The following is a 14320-nucleotide window of genomic DNA, read 5'->3' as shown; positions in this document are numbered from 1 at the left end:
CCATTATGTCTATTTATTCCGCAGACTAATCAGCTGTAGAAGTAATCAAAGAGAGTTACAAGATAAGATAGATAAGAATTCATTTACATGTTTAGTATTAGTTTATAGTTAAGTCAGCATTTACAAAGATAGATTAAGAGACACTTAACTATATTAATACAGTTTTCATTTTACCCTCTTAAGTTAACTTGTCTTAAGAGAAGTCTTCCTCTATACGTACAGTGTACGTCATCTAACGGAAGGCACCACTCACAACTGAAGCAGTGTGAAGTGGACTTGTACTGAAACAGTACAAGTCGTAGTGCCCCGTTACACTAGCCGTCATCTCTCCTAATGTGAATGACCTATGTGCATCACATACACAAGGGTTGGTCACAATGGAGATGATCATCTCACAGATGTGCGCATATCGACAGTCGATGAAGAAGCACTTGGAAGTGATGTTTAATGATGTGCAAAAACTTACGGACGAAGCTGGAGTGATCAGTTGGTCATACCACTACCGCGACAATAACAAGATGCGGATTTTGCAGCTAGCGGCCATGGACATGTGCACCTCGTCTAAGTTCAACTTGTCTAGCAACAGACATCTTGCCGAAGCAGTCAAACAACACATGTCAAACGACGTCAACCACTGGTTGAAGGCCCCACTACCGGCTCTTAGCAGCCACAGCAACACAAGTACACGCCACTGTAGGAGAGAGCGAGTACTTGCGATAGCGAGCCACTAGAGAAGGTTCCAGCGATTGGAAGGAGCTCAGAAAGAGCAGCAATATACCTCACATTACTAAGAAAAACATATTACTTGTAATGGGATAAAGTTGCCCTAATGTTACACAGTTTCCGTGAAGTATACTTGGTATACTTAAGGGGATGGTCAATTACTCAAATAAAGTAATTGGACCCACCCGGGTGTGGTTCATTTACGACTGCGTGTCGTAGTCCATGTAGTAAACCCCAGTACTTGGCCAGATTGTTTGCCGTCGTTTTTATGCCGTAAGCCATGCTTGCGATCCAAATCACCTATGCTGAATGCAAGCTGGTGGGGATCCGTACGATAACGGAGCCGAAACCTCCGGGTCCCGAATTGCCTCTGCTGCACCCAATGATAAAAAGGGCGTAGATGGTGTTGTGTTGGTGTTCGACGCGAATTCTGTAGAACTTAGGAGGAGTGGAGGCTCGGAATAGAACTGCGATAATTGTCGTCTTCACATCTCGTGATGTCGTTCCGGCTGGTGTTGCAGAGCCGCGTAACAGCGTATCGCGTAGTCTCGACAAAGCTATGCGCATGTCGGACTGCGCTATTGCTTAATGAGTAGCTTCAGTGATGTTGAGGTCTTCGATTCTGCGTAGTCGCTCGCGCCACAACGAGTGAAACATTAATGCAACAGCGAAGCGCCTGACCTCGTTAAGTGCGGAGAACGAGCTGGAGCGAGCGTTCTCTCGAATTTGCACTTTGCAGCTGAGCTTGGAAAGCTGACCACGCCAACCGCGGCAGCTCGTGCAGTTCCATTGCAAAGATCGAGAGTCGTGTGTCGTCACCAAGACAGAAACCAAATGAAGACCAGCACTGACAAAGTCGTGAAATGTGCTTTTGCGGTGCTGGACATGTCACAAGACGTTTGAAGCTGGTGCATGTACGATAATTGAGCACTTTGGATGCAAAAAAGATGTGTTTGCAGCTGCACGATTCCACAGCATGAACCTGTTGCTCTTGAGTCGGTAGAGCGTCTGAGCGACATGAGGAAGAGTAGCCTGAATGCAATGGTGTGACATTTAATCGACGAGATCACAGCCGCTTGTGACAAGCAAATGTCGAGGCGCTTGCATCCGTCGATCTTGCAGCCTTGAACCATCTGTTTCGCGCTCGAGCGCAACGCATTTTTTGAACGCATTGCGAGTCGGACGCCAGCGCTGATCGCCTTGCCAAAGCGTGATTAACCGCGTAAGAGGTGGGTGGCTTCCAAAGGAAACGAATTTGCCAACTGACTTCGATCCAGTATGGTCACACGCTGTCATCGAGTTCACTTTAACCGATCCCAGGCACATGGTCGTATCGAAGGTGGTAAGTACAGTCCCACTGACACCCAGACTCTAGTCGTGGTGTCGGTGTGCATCTCTTGAGTAAGCACTTAGCGAGCCCCATGCAGCTGGCCGGCGAAGCGCTGAGAAGTTGGACACGAAGTGAAGCAGAGCGGTCCAAACTGTCTGCGCTTGGCAACAGAGAGTGTTGCCATATGCAGTGAGTCGATGATACCGACGAAGGTGCTTTCGAAGCCATGCCACCGCAACGAGGCCGCGATTAACGGGCGCAACACCGTGTCGTACGCTTTAACAAAGTCGAGAAGCAATGAGACGAACCTTCGCATTTCACGACTCGTTTTGCGGTGATTCCTGCTACCTTGTAAAGATCAAGTGCCGACGCGATGTTACGGCCATGAATAGACCTGATTTGAGCTTCACTATTGATGCAGGAAAGAAGTGGCCACAGCCGGCGTTCGTACAGTTTGGTAAACACATTGTAGTCGCTGTTTAAAAGCGACATTGGACGGTAGGTAAGAAGACTCACCGCGGCCACGAACGTCTTGATGCACATCGCTTTGGTTTCTCCAAACGACTTCGGCACGACAGCACATGTTGACCATCAAGCGAAAAGAATCGTAAGCACCGGTGCCAGTCCGGTGGCGTGATCCCTATACAAGGAGTTGCAAAATTCTCTGGGCCAAGAGCTTTGCCACGTTTGCAGTGTCTGATCGCAAACAAAACCTCTTCCTCTTAAATAAGGCGAGCAAGGCTAGCGTCGTCAACAGTTCGAGGGCAGATCAAGCTCGAAAGTAAACTACCTGACGCTGATCGTGCGTCCCTGTCACCCTGAACAATAGCTTTCCAGTCATTTGCCGTCGCCTCCGCAAGATCTCGCGATCGATTTAGGCCATGCAAGGCCACACTATCGAGAGATACGACAGTGTTATCCGAGAAATTTGTAGATACTCGAGCGAAGAAGCGCTTCGAGGATTCTCTAGGTGCATTGCTGTGCTTACGCAACAACCACTGTCGTGTCGTCCGCTGTCTGGTACTACGCTGCGCTGCGATCCTCGCACGGACGGGTGTCTCGAGCGTTCCTTCGGTCTGCATGCTTGCTGTTAGACGCGTCTGTAAACGCTGAAGACATTGTCGACAACTCAATGTCATCCCATGTCAAGCTTTTGCTATTGCGACTGCTATCTTCTTTCGAGTTTCGTTCTTTCAAGCGTCCCACAGCTCAGCATGGTTTTTTTGTGCAACGGTCTCGTCAGCTAGGGGAACTTGTGCATTGGCCTCGACTGTGTTGCGCAGCTTTTCAAATTCCAATTGTACTATCTGCTTTACCTGGCCCGTCACCTGGACAAGGACTCGGCAAACAGTTCTCTGTCGGAGGACGTGGACGGTCGTTGACGGTGACGACACTCTTTATTAATTCTTTATAAGAAATCTCGAAGAAACGCTGAAAGGGAAATCTTCTTTTATGGGTGTCCTTCAAAGGTCCCGATTGAGCGCTAAGGTCTCTAAATAATATTCTAAGTGAAAAAGGAGGTGAAAAAATATTACAACTAGTCCTCAAAAACATCGGTTAATATCAGAATTTTACCAACGAAGCTTCTTGATCCCCAAATTGACATATTTGCTAAGACATGAATAAACAATGCAATACATATGGTTTTTTCTTGTCAAAATAGATATTAAGTGAAAACATCTTTTTTCTTTAATTAGTTTATTAATTTAACTAAAAAATATATCTGAGATTTCAATAATAAAGTTTAAAATTATTAAAAATAATATGAATTAAAATATAATTCTATTATTGTTTTATTAAAAGAAAACATTTTTTTAATTTTATATTTCAGAAGTAATTTCATCTAAATTTATGTTTCAAATAAATATTCAAAATAATGTACTAAAAGACATTTGGGATCAGATTTAGGGCCCGGGATCAAGGAACTCACGTCTCGGACCCAATCAGCATGCGTAGAACTCACATACCATCGGTCAAGACGAGAGCTGCCACGTCTCCCGTCGTGAAGTGAGTACAAGTACGTGAGCGAGCTTGCAAGAAACTCGGTTGTATCACATTCAGCGACCGCATGTGCATCGCATCTTCCAGTACGTCGACAAGGCGCAAGCTGGAGATGAGAGAGCACAACATTGGAGAATGATGTGCTCCTTTTCGTGCTGGAAGTGAGCGATCGAGTACTGGATCAAGTGGGCAATTGTAGTCTCGACCAAATCTAACCGATCCTCGATGACATTGGCACTTTACTGTCAAGTCACGAAACAGTCGATCCTTCTCTTCGTCAGCGATTGGTGCGTAAACGTTGACAACGAGGAAGTCTTCCCCGCTTAATCTAGTTGTTGCTGCTATCCTGCGAAGATAGCCGAGAGTATGGGCTCAGCAGCATCACCACGCCACCACGTCGATCTGACGACTCTATTTCGCAAGGTCTAAATCCCCACAACAAAGCATGTGACTCGGAGAGCTTGGTAGCCTCCCCGTTGGCCACGGGGAGGCTACCAAGCTCTCCGAGTCACATGCTTTGTTGCGTCTATTGCATGAATACAATGTCGTGCTTGCCTCGATCGTACTCCTGCCGAAAATGCGAGTTCCAATCAGCACTACACTGATCCTTTGGAAACCCGCGCACGTTTTCTGTGAGCAGGCCAATTGAGTTATCGAGCACAGCACGACGCGATTTTGATCGAGAAGCTACTGCCAAGGCAGTCGCCATTGATTTGACTGTCGAGGAGCCCTTAGTACTGATGTGCTGCCGCTTGGCCGTACTATGCGATAAGTCTAATCGCAGAAAACATTCTCGCTAGCTTACTGATGATGCCGGCAACTGCCTCTTGGATCTCGTCTGATGAGTGGTACAGCGAAGCCACTGTCTGTGGCATAACAATACCAGTCGATGTGTCGGCCGGAGCAAGCACAGGAAGAAGTACGCACAAGGCATTCAGCGCTCCCCACTCGTCGATATTAACCGGTTTGACCACTGTTGTCAGCAAAAGGTCTGGCTTGAGCTTCCTCAGCGCTGAATGGAGAAGGTTAGCTTCTATCTTGGCACTCCAAACTTTGCTGCAGCTTCAACAGCCCACGAGGTACACAGTTCGCTGGTCTTTAGCGACACTGCCTTGTTCGTCGCATGTTGTTGGATGACAGAGAGCTGCGCTACGCTGTTTGCGGCATGCTCAATGCACTTAAGCGTGATCGACCTTGAGCGTCGAGATAAAGTCCACTGGGTGTGGAATTGGCGCGAGAAGACGCATTAAGATCGTCACATCCGACTTGATCTATGCTAAAACACTTTTTTTGATTACTTTGTCGTTGTCGTCGATCAATGCAAACGCGAATACACTATTCCGGCGGTCCGAGGACTACCTCTTGGTCGATCTACTGTTTTGTCAAATACGTTTCGAACAATTTGGAGGCGCAGCTGCAGCAACAGCTGCCGATGCGTTTGATGGTGTTTTGCGAGCTCGAGAGAGCCGCAATGTTTCTTTGTGCAGGTTTGTCGTCCCGGCCAGCTCAAAGAATGGTGCATCTAGATCTCTACCAGTCTCACGTAACTCAGCATAGAAGGTATCGACAAGTTTGATTGGAAATAAGAGTTCTCCGTCGTCCTCGTGACTCGGAGAGTCACCGATCTCGTGTTGATCGAGGTCAACGATGCAAAGTGTCGCAACAAGGTTCGATTGAGACTCCATTCGTTGTCGTTGCTGGTATCTGCTGGTTAGCCGTTCGGAGATTCGTCTCGACCGTCTGCTAGGACGACAGTAATGACACTGATACTGTGTCCACCAATTGTTCGAGTGGTGCATGCTATCTTGTCTGGAGTGTTTCAATCTCGGCTTTTGCACTGCTCCACGCAGGTTGATGTTCGTTGTTGCTTCTTTTGGCGTAGCTCGATGACTCATTCGCTGCATAATCGCTTGAGCTGACGTCAGCCGCATCAAGGTCATTTGTCGGCTCTGCCCTCTGCATTTCCGATGTTTCGACTTGCATGTTTTACTGTGCTGATGTGTATCGATGGGCTGTTGTTTCTGTACCCAATTGAGTCACCAGCGTCGACTTGGCGTTCACACCCTGCCGAGCCTGACGGGTTATTTCCCCTTGCTGTTTGTGCAGCCCGCGTAGCTCTACTGTGACTGCAGCTCAAACCTTTCCCTGTTGCTTCAGACTCTCGTCGAGCTTCAGCTGCTGCGTTGGCTCGTTGCACTTGTCTAGCAGCATTGCGTTGATGCCTCTGTTGCTGCTGCTTCAGCGATGACCTATCCCGCGGCGATATCCAGCATCTCTGTGCGACTACTTCTCTTGTTTTAGCCGTTGTGCCACCTCAAGAGCCGACTTGTATTGCATGCATTTAGGTTCTTTGGGTGTTCCCTTCCTGTCCTTCCTTGGGTTGACGTTGATTCCTGGTGCTGCCACGATCGCGATCTCGAGAGTGCAACAAGCAGCAGCAACCACTGGGTCCTTGACCTTGCAGTCCTTGCGTAGATGCCGCAAGCTGAGGCACGATCGGCATGGGTCGCTCTTGCTTACTCTTGCGTGGTGGACTGCCGCTTTCATAGATTCAGGCTTAAGCAGCTTGCGGATCCGTAGTAGTTCTTGCAGACGCTCTGTAGAAACGAAAGTAACAATTTTGCGTGGTGGGCCGTGGTAATTGTCTCCCTTCCCGTCGACTGGCTCGACATCGAGTACGTTTGAGCTTGTGGCTGCCGACACCGATGAGTGAATACGAGATGCGCCAAGCCCGAACAAGCCGAAAAGATGCACTTGGTTCAGTAAGCTACGAGCATGCTCATCGTATCCGAAGCAATTGTTGCCGCTACAAAGGGATTCGCCAGTCACCAGCGAGATAGATCGGCGCCCGAACGCCAAATTGGCGTCCTTCCATCGAAGTGTGTCACATTTGCTTGTAAATACAAACGCGACGATTGGCGAGCTGCTCGTGCACTCGAACCCCTCATGTGTGTCAAAGAGAACACGCACGCTCTGACGATTGACCTCAGATCCCGCCATGTCTAGTAGTTCAGCCCAGAAATGCCACGAGGGTGTTGTTCTGGGGAGTGCAAAGCCTGCTGGAAGTCGCGCGTACAACCGAGGACAAAGCTGCAGTCGATGCAGTAAACTAGCGCGGGCTGTTCCGCTCGCACATGCGTATCGGTGACAAAGCGCGGTGGTGCTCGGAAATAAATGTTGCCACACATCCACTCTTCGAGAGTATGGTGCTCTAGTGCAGTCATTGGGCGTTGATCGCCGTCACGCACGAGACATGCTTCGCGTACAGCACACACGAACAGCTCGGCAAGAGGATCGTTGTCGTCGTAAAGGGGTCGCTTTTTTTGCTGTTCTTGTCGTTGTGTAGCGATATCGGGCTGCGCGTCGCCAGACAACGTGGCCTTGAGCCGATTGACGTCACTCGACGTCCAGACCGCATCTTGAGGGGGAAGTTCAGTACGTGCACGTACATCGCAGACCGGGGCGGCAGTTGTTTTCATGGTCGATGTTGGCGACTCGGCTGCAGATGCAGGCGTATCGACTGCTGATGCCATGAGCTCATCGGTAGCAGCGTCATCCATTCGCTCTTGGTCGGCAGATACTGGTGGAGGTGACGAATTCGTAGTGTCTGCCGCCGCCCTATGTGCCTTGGTAGGGTGAGTAGCATCGTTGGCTGCTGCGACAGCGTCGGTGGCTACACCGCCGATGTCGTCGCCACCATGGTCATGCACGTCAGACCGTCTAATTAGGGAACGTTCTCGTTCGAATTTCTCGCTTGCTGTCCGGTTCATTGCGTAAAGCTGCACGGCCTTGATCCCAGCGCAAAAACTTTATAAGTTTGACTTATTCTCACGCACACCTCGACTTATATTTTTTTACGAAAATATTTAATATCGGAGTCTATTATATTTCTGCCTTATTTTTTTTAATTAGGAGCTGGGATTGGGATAAAGAAAGACCTTGATCACTTTTAAGTGAATTTGTAAAATTAAAATGATTGTAAACTGAGATACTTCATTTATATTTAAAATATAAATATAAAATTAAAATAAACCATCAATTTTCGATATCTGTTTCTAAAGGGAGCCGTTGGTGTTTATTCCCCTGATTGATTGGCTAAAATTCACTCAAATTGACGTAAGACGGAATTCCAATATTCACTCACTTTGAAAACTGATCCTTAGTAGTATGTTCCTTTTAGTCCTTGTCTAGAAGCCCAATTCGCTTCGCAATCACCAGTTCATTTGACACCGAACTGATTCAAATTTGGGCATTCTCTTTAGGTTTGGCACTTGAGACCATACCGTCAATTTAGATGATGCTGTGCGATAAATTTGAACGAACATTTCAATATCGAAATATAACTCATCCAACCTTATCATGTCATTAAAGCATTCGAGCAATAATATTCCTTACATTTACTAGATTGATTCATTCAATAAAACTTATACTTTCAATGATCATTTATCCTTCCCACTGCTTCAATAATGGTCAGATCAACAGTGAGACTGCCGAGCCTGTCACCATCCAACTCAAAATGCTTACGACTCCATCGGTGTCGACGTCGCTTCTGCGTTTGACTGTTTGTCCTGTTCCAGCCTTTGCTGTTCGTTGGTCTGCTGGTCTTTAATCGTCTTCTTCTGCGCCTCGCCAAACGGTGTCTGCTGCCACAGCGCCTCAAACTCGTCAGGTGTACCGCTAGAGCACAGCGCCTCATGCTGCCCTTTGTCATCGGGAGTCATACGACTCCACGTCGTGCGCAGCTTCTTTCCTTCAACTTGGCGCTCATGGACAGCTTTCAGACGACCTGTCGAATCTTCATAGCGGCGACGCATGCTTGTCACGCGTCGGCCATTATTGTCCACAATCGACGAATTACTGAAAGTGTACGAAGAGAAGGCGCGGCGACGTTGATTGTCGTTTTCAAGACTTTGGCTTCCCATCTGATTCTGCTGATTTGGATTTGAGGTCCTTGGTTTGCCCTTCTTGGACTGGTTCGAATCGTTCGTCGTGGCCTTCTTGTCGTTAAGCTGCACGGATTCCTCGCGGTGCTGCGTCGCGGGTTGCTGCTCACGTGCCAGCACAGGCAGATCTTTGAAGAAATCGTCATCTTCCATTGCGCTGGGTGCAGCCAGCATCGCGCTATTCATGTCGAAAGGGAAGCGCGAGTGACTCATAAGTCCGTACATGTGCTCCAGGTCCATCATGGACTGCTCCAGTGAGGACATTGGGTACCAGAAGCGTGGGCGGACGAGATCCCACGTGTTAAACATAGTGGCTCGATTGTCTTCGAAGGTTTAAAAGTGTTTTGTTTGTTTGGTTGCAATTTTGAAAATGAATTGAGTTGGGCTGGGCTGGGCTGACAGTTTTTCTTGGTCGCAATAGGAGTTTTTTTCTAGAAGTTTGTCGAATGGAGGGTTTCGTGCAGCGAAATCGGGGACATTTCGCAGCGAAAACTTGAGTGTAGTCATTTCGAGATCTTGATATTTTTAAGTGAACCCTGTCACTGACGCCAGCAAGATTCTTAATCGAATAATCAATTTGGCAAATTTTATAGTCAACTACAAATTGGCCTTCTAGAAGCAGAAGGCTTTTGTAGTCATTCTGAGATTTATATATAAACATTCACTGACGGCAGCCAGATCCAGTAATATAAATTCAGTAAGGTAAAATTACTCACATATTGGCCTTCCAGAAACAAATGTGCTTCAAACAATGGCGACAATTTATCATGTCGCAGACATGTATGGTATAGTATAAACATAAAAATTAAAAAAATGTCAATTGGAAATATCTTCGAATATAATCCCGATGATTTCTTGCTGCTTTTATTGCCTTCCAGAATCAAAAGATAAGCAGCATTTTAACATGTCGCATACACGTATCGTAGTATACACAAATAAAATGGTATTAGTTTTAAGCGGAAATCTTTCGCTTTCAACGAATACAAGCAATTCGAATCCCTATTGCGCATTTCATTGCACTTCTCGATGAACTGTAACGTTTTTAGCCTTGCAATCAACGTTAGCATTCAAGAAAATAATATCAAAGCAAACGCAATAAGTCGACATTTCTCGAAGCGTAATCATGACCTGGGGACATAATGATGGTGGTGTCGAGCTTTTTATAATTAAATGAGAAGGATCAGACGTCCTTTGAAGGAACAAAAAAGTTTGCGCTTGCATTTTGGATTTGTATCTCGCTGAATCTGTAACGGGCTAAAGTTGCCCTAATGTTACACAGTCCCCGTTAACTACACTTGGAGTACTTAAGGGGATAGTCAACTACAAAATTTCAATAATTGGACCCAACACTCGGGTGTGGTGCACATTTGTGACCAACCCCTGTGTATGAGATGCACATGGGTGGATTCACATTAGGAGGGATAACGCCTAGTGTCATCCGTTACGCGAGGTATCTAGAAAGATACGCTGGCAATACATATTAAATGTTATCTATAGAGATAACATCTTAATTGATAAAAAAAGGTATTTGTATTAAGCTCTATTAAATAAAAATCACTCTGAAAACTACTTCCTACTTGGCAAGTGCGCACGAAGAGACGGATTACCGCTCCCGTGACGAGACTTAATCAAAGTACTTAGTGAGTTGGGTGAGGTCGCTAACGCGCCCACCACAACTACCTCACTCCACCCAAGAGAAGCAGGTGCAAACCGCTTCCTCGCTGTGCTAGGGTGTGTGCTAAGTAGAGCGTGGCTGCATTACGACGTGTTCGCCGACAGAATCGATGCTATCCATAGCTTTTGAGATCTCGGTCACAAATCAAAATATTTTGATTCTTTGCTCGAACGGTAGCCTTTTTTCTCCTTACTTGAAGAGATAGCATGTGGCACCTACTCACTGTTATTAATCCATTACTAGAACAGTTCCTATCAGGTCGTTTTTTAAAAGCACATAAGGATCTTATGAAAGCACTGTGATAAAATGTAAAAGCTGCATCCGAGCAATCTGTTTGACTTAGCATTTGATGCCATACCGTCGATTAAGATGATGCTATGCGATAAAATTTAACAGAACCGTTTCTGTAAGGACCAGTCAACTCGTTAAGCCCTTGACCACTCATTTAGATTTATATTTTGAGCCATTCATTTTCTTTAATTCAATTTTACATATGCGCCATAATAAAAGAAGTAACAAGGTTTGCGCAATTAGGAGAGATGATACTTAGTAAGAATTAGATTCAGGATAGGCGATACCTTAAGGAGTATACCAAAAGTATCGGTTAGTAAGACTAAATTTTTATTCAGTCGTAATTTACCCTCATTCCTGACAAGTGATAGCAGTTGTTGGTCTTTCTTTGCTTCTCCGCGCTCCACTCGCTTCTTCGCCGTTCGCTCGCTTCTCGTCGTTCGCGCTTCGTTGGACTGCACTGCGTTGGATTGCCTGGTACTGCTTGTAGCGAGAGAGATTCCGCTCGCACCCAGCTTGAAGCGTGGGAACTTCCGCTCGCAGTCAACTGCTCCATTCGTTTTGAAGCGCAATTTTGAGTGTGTGGCTTTCGGTATCCACTGTAAATCTAAGAGTATACCTGGCAGATACAGTAGCTTAGTCTGTGTGAGGTTGGGTCCGACTTAAATCTGTAATACTGTTTATCCATCTGGGATAAGGCTGAATCTTTAACGCATTACGCCTTAGGGCTAAAGTAAGTCGTTGAGCCCTTTAAGCAAGAAGAGAACGGCAAATACTCAGATTCCATTCGACTGCAGCAAGGCTTTCCTCTTTGAGGCACGGTGAGAAGTCTGCAAAGACTGCGAACGATCTGCTTGCGTCTTTGCAAAAGACCCGGGGCATTGCAAAGATCTTAGCAAAGCTACTCACCAAGGAGAAAGCCTGCCTGCTCAAGCAAGGGTCCACCTTATCAGCTCCGCAACACGAAGTAGACAAGCTTTTAGAAGAAGCCGAGCGCACCATCTTAAAGGATCTTTGGTTTAACATAAGAGACTTAAATAAACTGAACAACAAAGTCTTTCAAAAGTTACGAACATATCCTTCTTCATTATGGGCCAACCCTCAAACATCGAGCTAATGCAGCAAATAATGCATATGCTACAGCAACAACAAGAGTTAATCAAATCATTGGGTAATTCCCAAAAGGAAGGTCGGCTTAAGGTGAACGGGCTAAGAATACCGATGTATAGCGGGAGAAGCGAAGAGTCGGTTTGACTTTATTACGCGCAAGTACAGCAATATTTTATTGCACGCGGTACGAAGTGGAAAGAGGACGCAATGGCTCCTCAAGTATTTGCCGTACTCGGAAGTTCATTGTGGGACCAGCAGCACAATGGTTCTTGCTGCATCAATCAGAAATTCACTCAGTCGACGAGTTTTTCTAGCAGTGTAAAGAGGAACTCGTTCTGCGGATCGACAACAACGTCTTCCAAACGACCTGCATCGGCTAAGACAAGCCAATTGCAAAGGCTTAATGGACTACATTGCGAAATTTTGGCACATTATTTTGCAAGTTGGGGACATGACTGAAATAGACCAAATTATCTATTTTCAACGAGAATTAGTAACAAGAACGCAAGAAAGTTCAATACCGACGGGGAACCACACTGTCGGAGGCTATTACTGTGGCGCTCGACTTTGAACGCGCACATTCGGTTGATTAAAATCACTATACCGGTACAACCCCTCGTCCTGGTTCACCAAATGTGGCCAAAAAATTAACAATCAGCCAGAGCTGATGAAAATCGACAATGCTCGACCATTTCATAGGTCTTCTCGCGTCCATAACAGACATCCAAATAGTCAAAGTGTGCATACTGCGTAGAACTGGACCAAACGATCCAGCAGTGTTGCAAGCGAAGGAACCAGCAAAATAGTCGCGGCAACGGATATCGTCGCGATCGTGCAAATGTCAACTATTTCGTGAGTGAGTCATTCGAAGAAGAAACCATCGCGACTGTGTCAAATAAAGCTATCACCGCACTAAGTGAAGCTGACTTTGCTTCCTTCACGGGAAAAGATATGATCGTCAAAAGGGTCATCTTGACGATCGTGCTGTTAACATAGTGCTTAATTCTGGCACCACATGCAATGTGGTGAAGCCGGGGTTGCTGCAACGCGTCACGTCTGAAGTTGCGATTCAAGTCACTCGTTTCGACGGCACTAATACCACCAATAAAGTAGGTGAAGAAAGGAGTCGCAAATATCTCCTTTGATGGAAATCAATTTTCTGTCGTTCCGGTCATTGAGTGGCCAATGAGCAATTTCCATGATGTAATTTTGGGTAAGCCTTGGATTAATGCGCACGAGCCAATCATAAATTGGCGTACTCATCAAGTTTCGTTCAATAGTGTGACAAACAACGGGATGAGGTTTTGAACCGGTCATTATTTCCTCTGCTGACTTTTCAAGGAGATTGAAGACATCACAATACGAAGAAGTCTATCGTGTCAAAATTTATAAGGAGTCAGAATCTACAAAACTTTGGGAACAACGGTAAAAGGCTTTACTCGATTCCTATAAAGATGTATTTCCGGAAAAGTTACCGAATTCATTGCCTCTCATCGGTCGGTTGAGTTTGAATTCAATATGCAACCTGGTGCGCAACCGAGTAATCGTCCGCCGTTTCAACTTTCACAAGTTGTACAAAAGGCTCTACAGAATGTCGTCGATGAGAACCTTTCACGCGGATCAATCGAGCTTTCCGACTCACCTTGGGCATCAAACATCTTTGGCATTCCTAAAATGGACCCAACAACCGGTACGAGTGTATCTCGTTCGGAATGGATTCGATCCGGAAACGCGAACATTTTGCTCCGTTGGGTGATTGACTTTCGTTACGTCAACTCAAAGTCAGTCGTCCCTAAAATACATTTGCCCCGAGCCGATGATTTATCCGATAAGATGCAAGGTATGAGCTATTACACAGTCATTGACTTAGCTTAAGGGTACCATCAAATGCGTATCCATCAGAATAACAAAAAGTACACTGCGTTTCGTACATTAAGTGAGACGTATCAGTGGTGCGTTGCTTCGATTGGCCTTGCTGTAATACCTGGCATTTAATCGCGCTTAATGCGTGTTCCTTTTAATAAGTTCCCATTCGTTGTGGTGTATTTGGATGATATATGCATCTTTTTTGTCTCGCATGACGAGCATCTTGGACATCTTGCTATCGTGTTCGACGCATTATGCAAGGAAACTCTATTCGCTCACATCGGCAAGGGCAAGTTTGCGCGTCAAGACGTCAGCTTTTTGGGGCACACTGCTTCTGGCAAATGATAATCCGTTGATAATACGAAGACAGAAGCAACCTCT

The 14320-nt window shown here is 46.1% G+C and overlaps 8 protein-coding genes across 8 annotated transcripts; all 8 read right to left on the bottom strand.

Moving 5' to 3' along the window:
• Window positions 1-1776: 1776 nt before the first annotated feature.
• On the bottom strand, window positions 1777-2049 carry CCR75_008912 (uncharacterized protein; the record flags this gene model as incomplete). Its single annotated transcript, XM_067966959.1, has 1 exon — window positions 1777-2049. One exon carries the CDS (start codon window positions 2047-2049, stop codon window positions 1777-1779), a length of 273 nt encoding a protein of 90 aa, XP_067820813.1.
• An 83-nt stretch (window positions 2050-2132) lies between these two features.
• CCR75_008911 (uncharacterized protein) lies at window positions 2133-2596 on the bottom strand (the record flags this gene model as incomplete). The annotated part of the gene is made up of 2 exons (XM_067966958.1): window positions 2133-2329; window positions 2362-2596. 2 exons carry the CDS (start codon window positions 2594-2596, stop codon window positions 2133-2135), a joined length of 432 nt encoding a protein of 143 aa, XP_067820811.1.
• A 179-nt stretch (window positions 2597-2775) lies between these two features.
• Window positions 2776-3135, bottom strand: CCR75_008910 (uncharacterized protein; the record flags this gene model as incomplete). The annotated part of the gene is made up of 1 exon (XM_067966957.1): window positions 2776-3135. The coding sequence occupies one exon, from the start codon at window positions 3133-3135 to the stop codon at window positions 2776-2778; it is 360 nt and encodes a 119-aa protein (XP_067820812.1).
• A 2301-nt stretch (window positions 3136-5436) lies between these two features.
• CCR75_008909 (uncharacterized protein) lies at window positions 5437-5739 on the bottom strand (the record flags this gene model as incomplete). Its single annotated transcript, XM_067966956.1, has 1 exon — window positions 5437-5739. The coding sequence occupies one exon, from the start codon at window positions 5737-5739 to the stop codon at window positions 5437-5439; it is 303 nt and encodes a 100-aa protein (XP_067820607.1).
• A 115-nt stretch (window positions 5740-5854) lies between these two features.
• On the bottom strand, window positions 5855-6037 carry CCR75_008908 (uncharacterized protein; the record flags this gene model as incomplete). The annotated part of the gene is made up of 1 exon (XM_067966955.1): window positions 5855-6037. The coding sequence occupies one exon, from the start codon at window positions 6035-6037 to the stop codon at window positions 5855-5857; it is 183 nt and encodes a 60-aa protein (XP_067820606.1).
• A 300-nt stretch (window positions 6038-6337) lies between these two features.
• Window positions 6338-7054, bottom strand: CCR75_008907 (uncharacterized protein; the record flags this gene model as incomplete). Its single annotated transcript, XM_067966954.1, has 1 exon — window positions 6338-7054. The coding sequence occupies one exon, from the start codon at window positions 7052-7054 to the stop codon at window positions 6338-6340; it is 717 nt and encodes a 238-aa protein (XP_067820603.1).
• A 2-nt stretch (window positions 7055-7056) lies between these two features.
• Window positions 7057-7614, bottom strand: CCR75_008906 (uncharacterized protein; the record flags this gene model as incomplete). The annotated part of the gene is made up of 1 exon (XM_067966953.1): window positions 7057-7614. The coding sequence occupies one exon, from the start codon at window positions 7612-7614 to the stop codon at window positions 7057-7059; it is 558 nt and encodes a 185-aa protein (XP_067820602.1).
• Window positions 7615-8574: 960 nt separating this feature from the next.
• Window positions 8575-9306, bottom strand: CCR75_008905 (uncharacterized protein; the record flags this gene model as incomplete). The annotated part of the gene is made up of 1 exon (XM_067966952.1): window positions 8575-9306. One exon carries the CDS (start codon window positions 9304-9306, stop codon window positions 8575-8577), a length of 732 nt encoding a protein of 243 aa, XP_067820605.1.
• Window positions 9307-14320: the final 5014 nt, after the last annotated feature.

Source organism: Bremia lactucae, linkage group LG12 (genome assembly GCF_004359215.1).
Source record: "Bremia lactucae strain SF5 linkage group LG12, whole genome shotgun sequence".
Classification (NCBI taxonomy): Eukaryota; Oomycota; class Peronosporomycetes; order Peronosporales; family Peronosporaceae; genus Bremia; species Bremia lactucae.
Note: the sequence above shows the minus strand (reverse complement) of the source record. Positions and strands in the feature narration are given on the sequence as shown.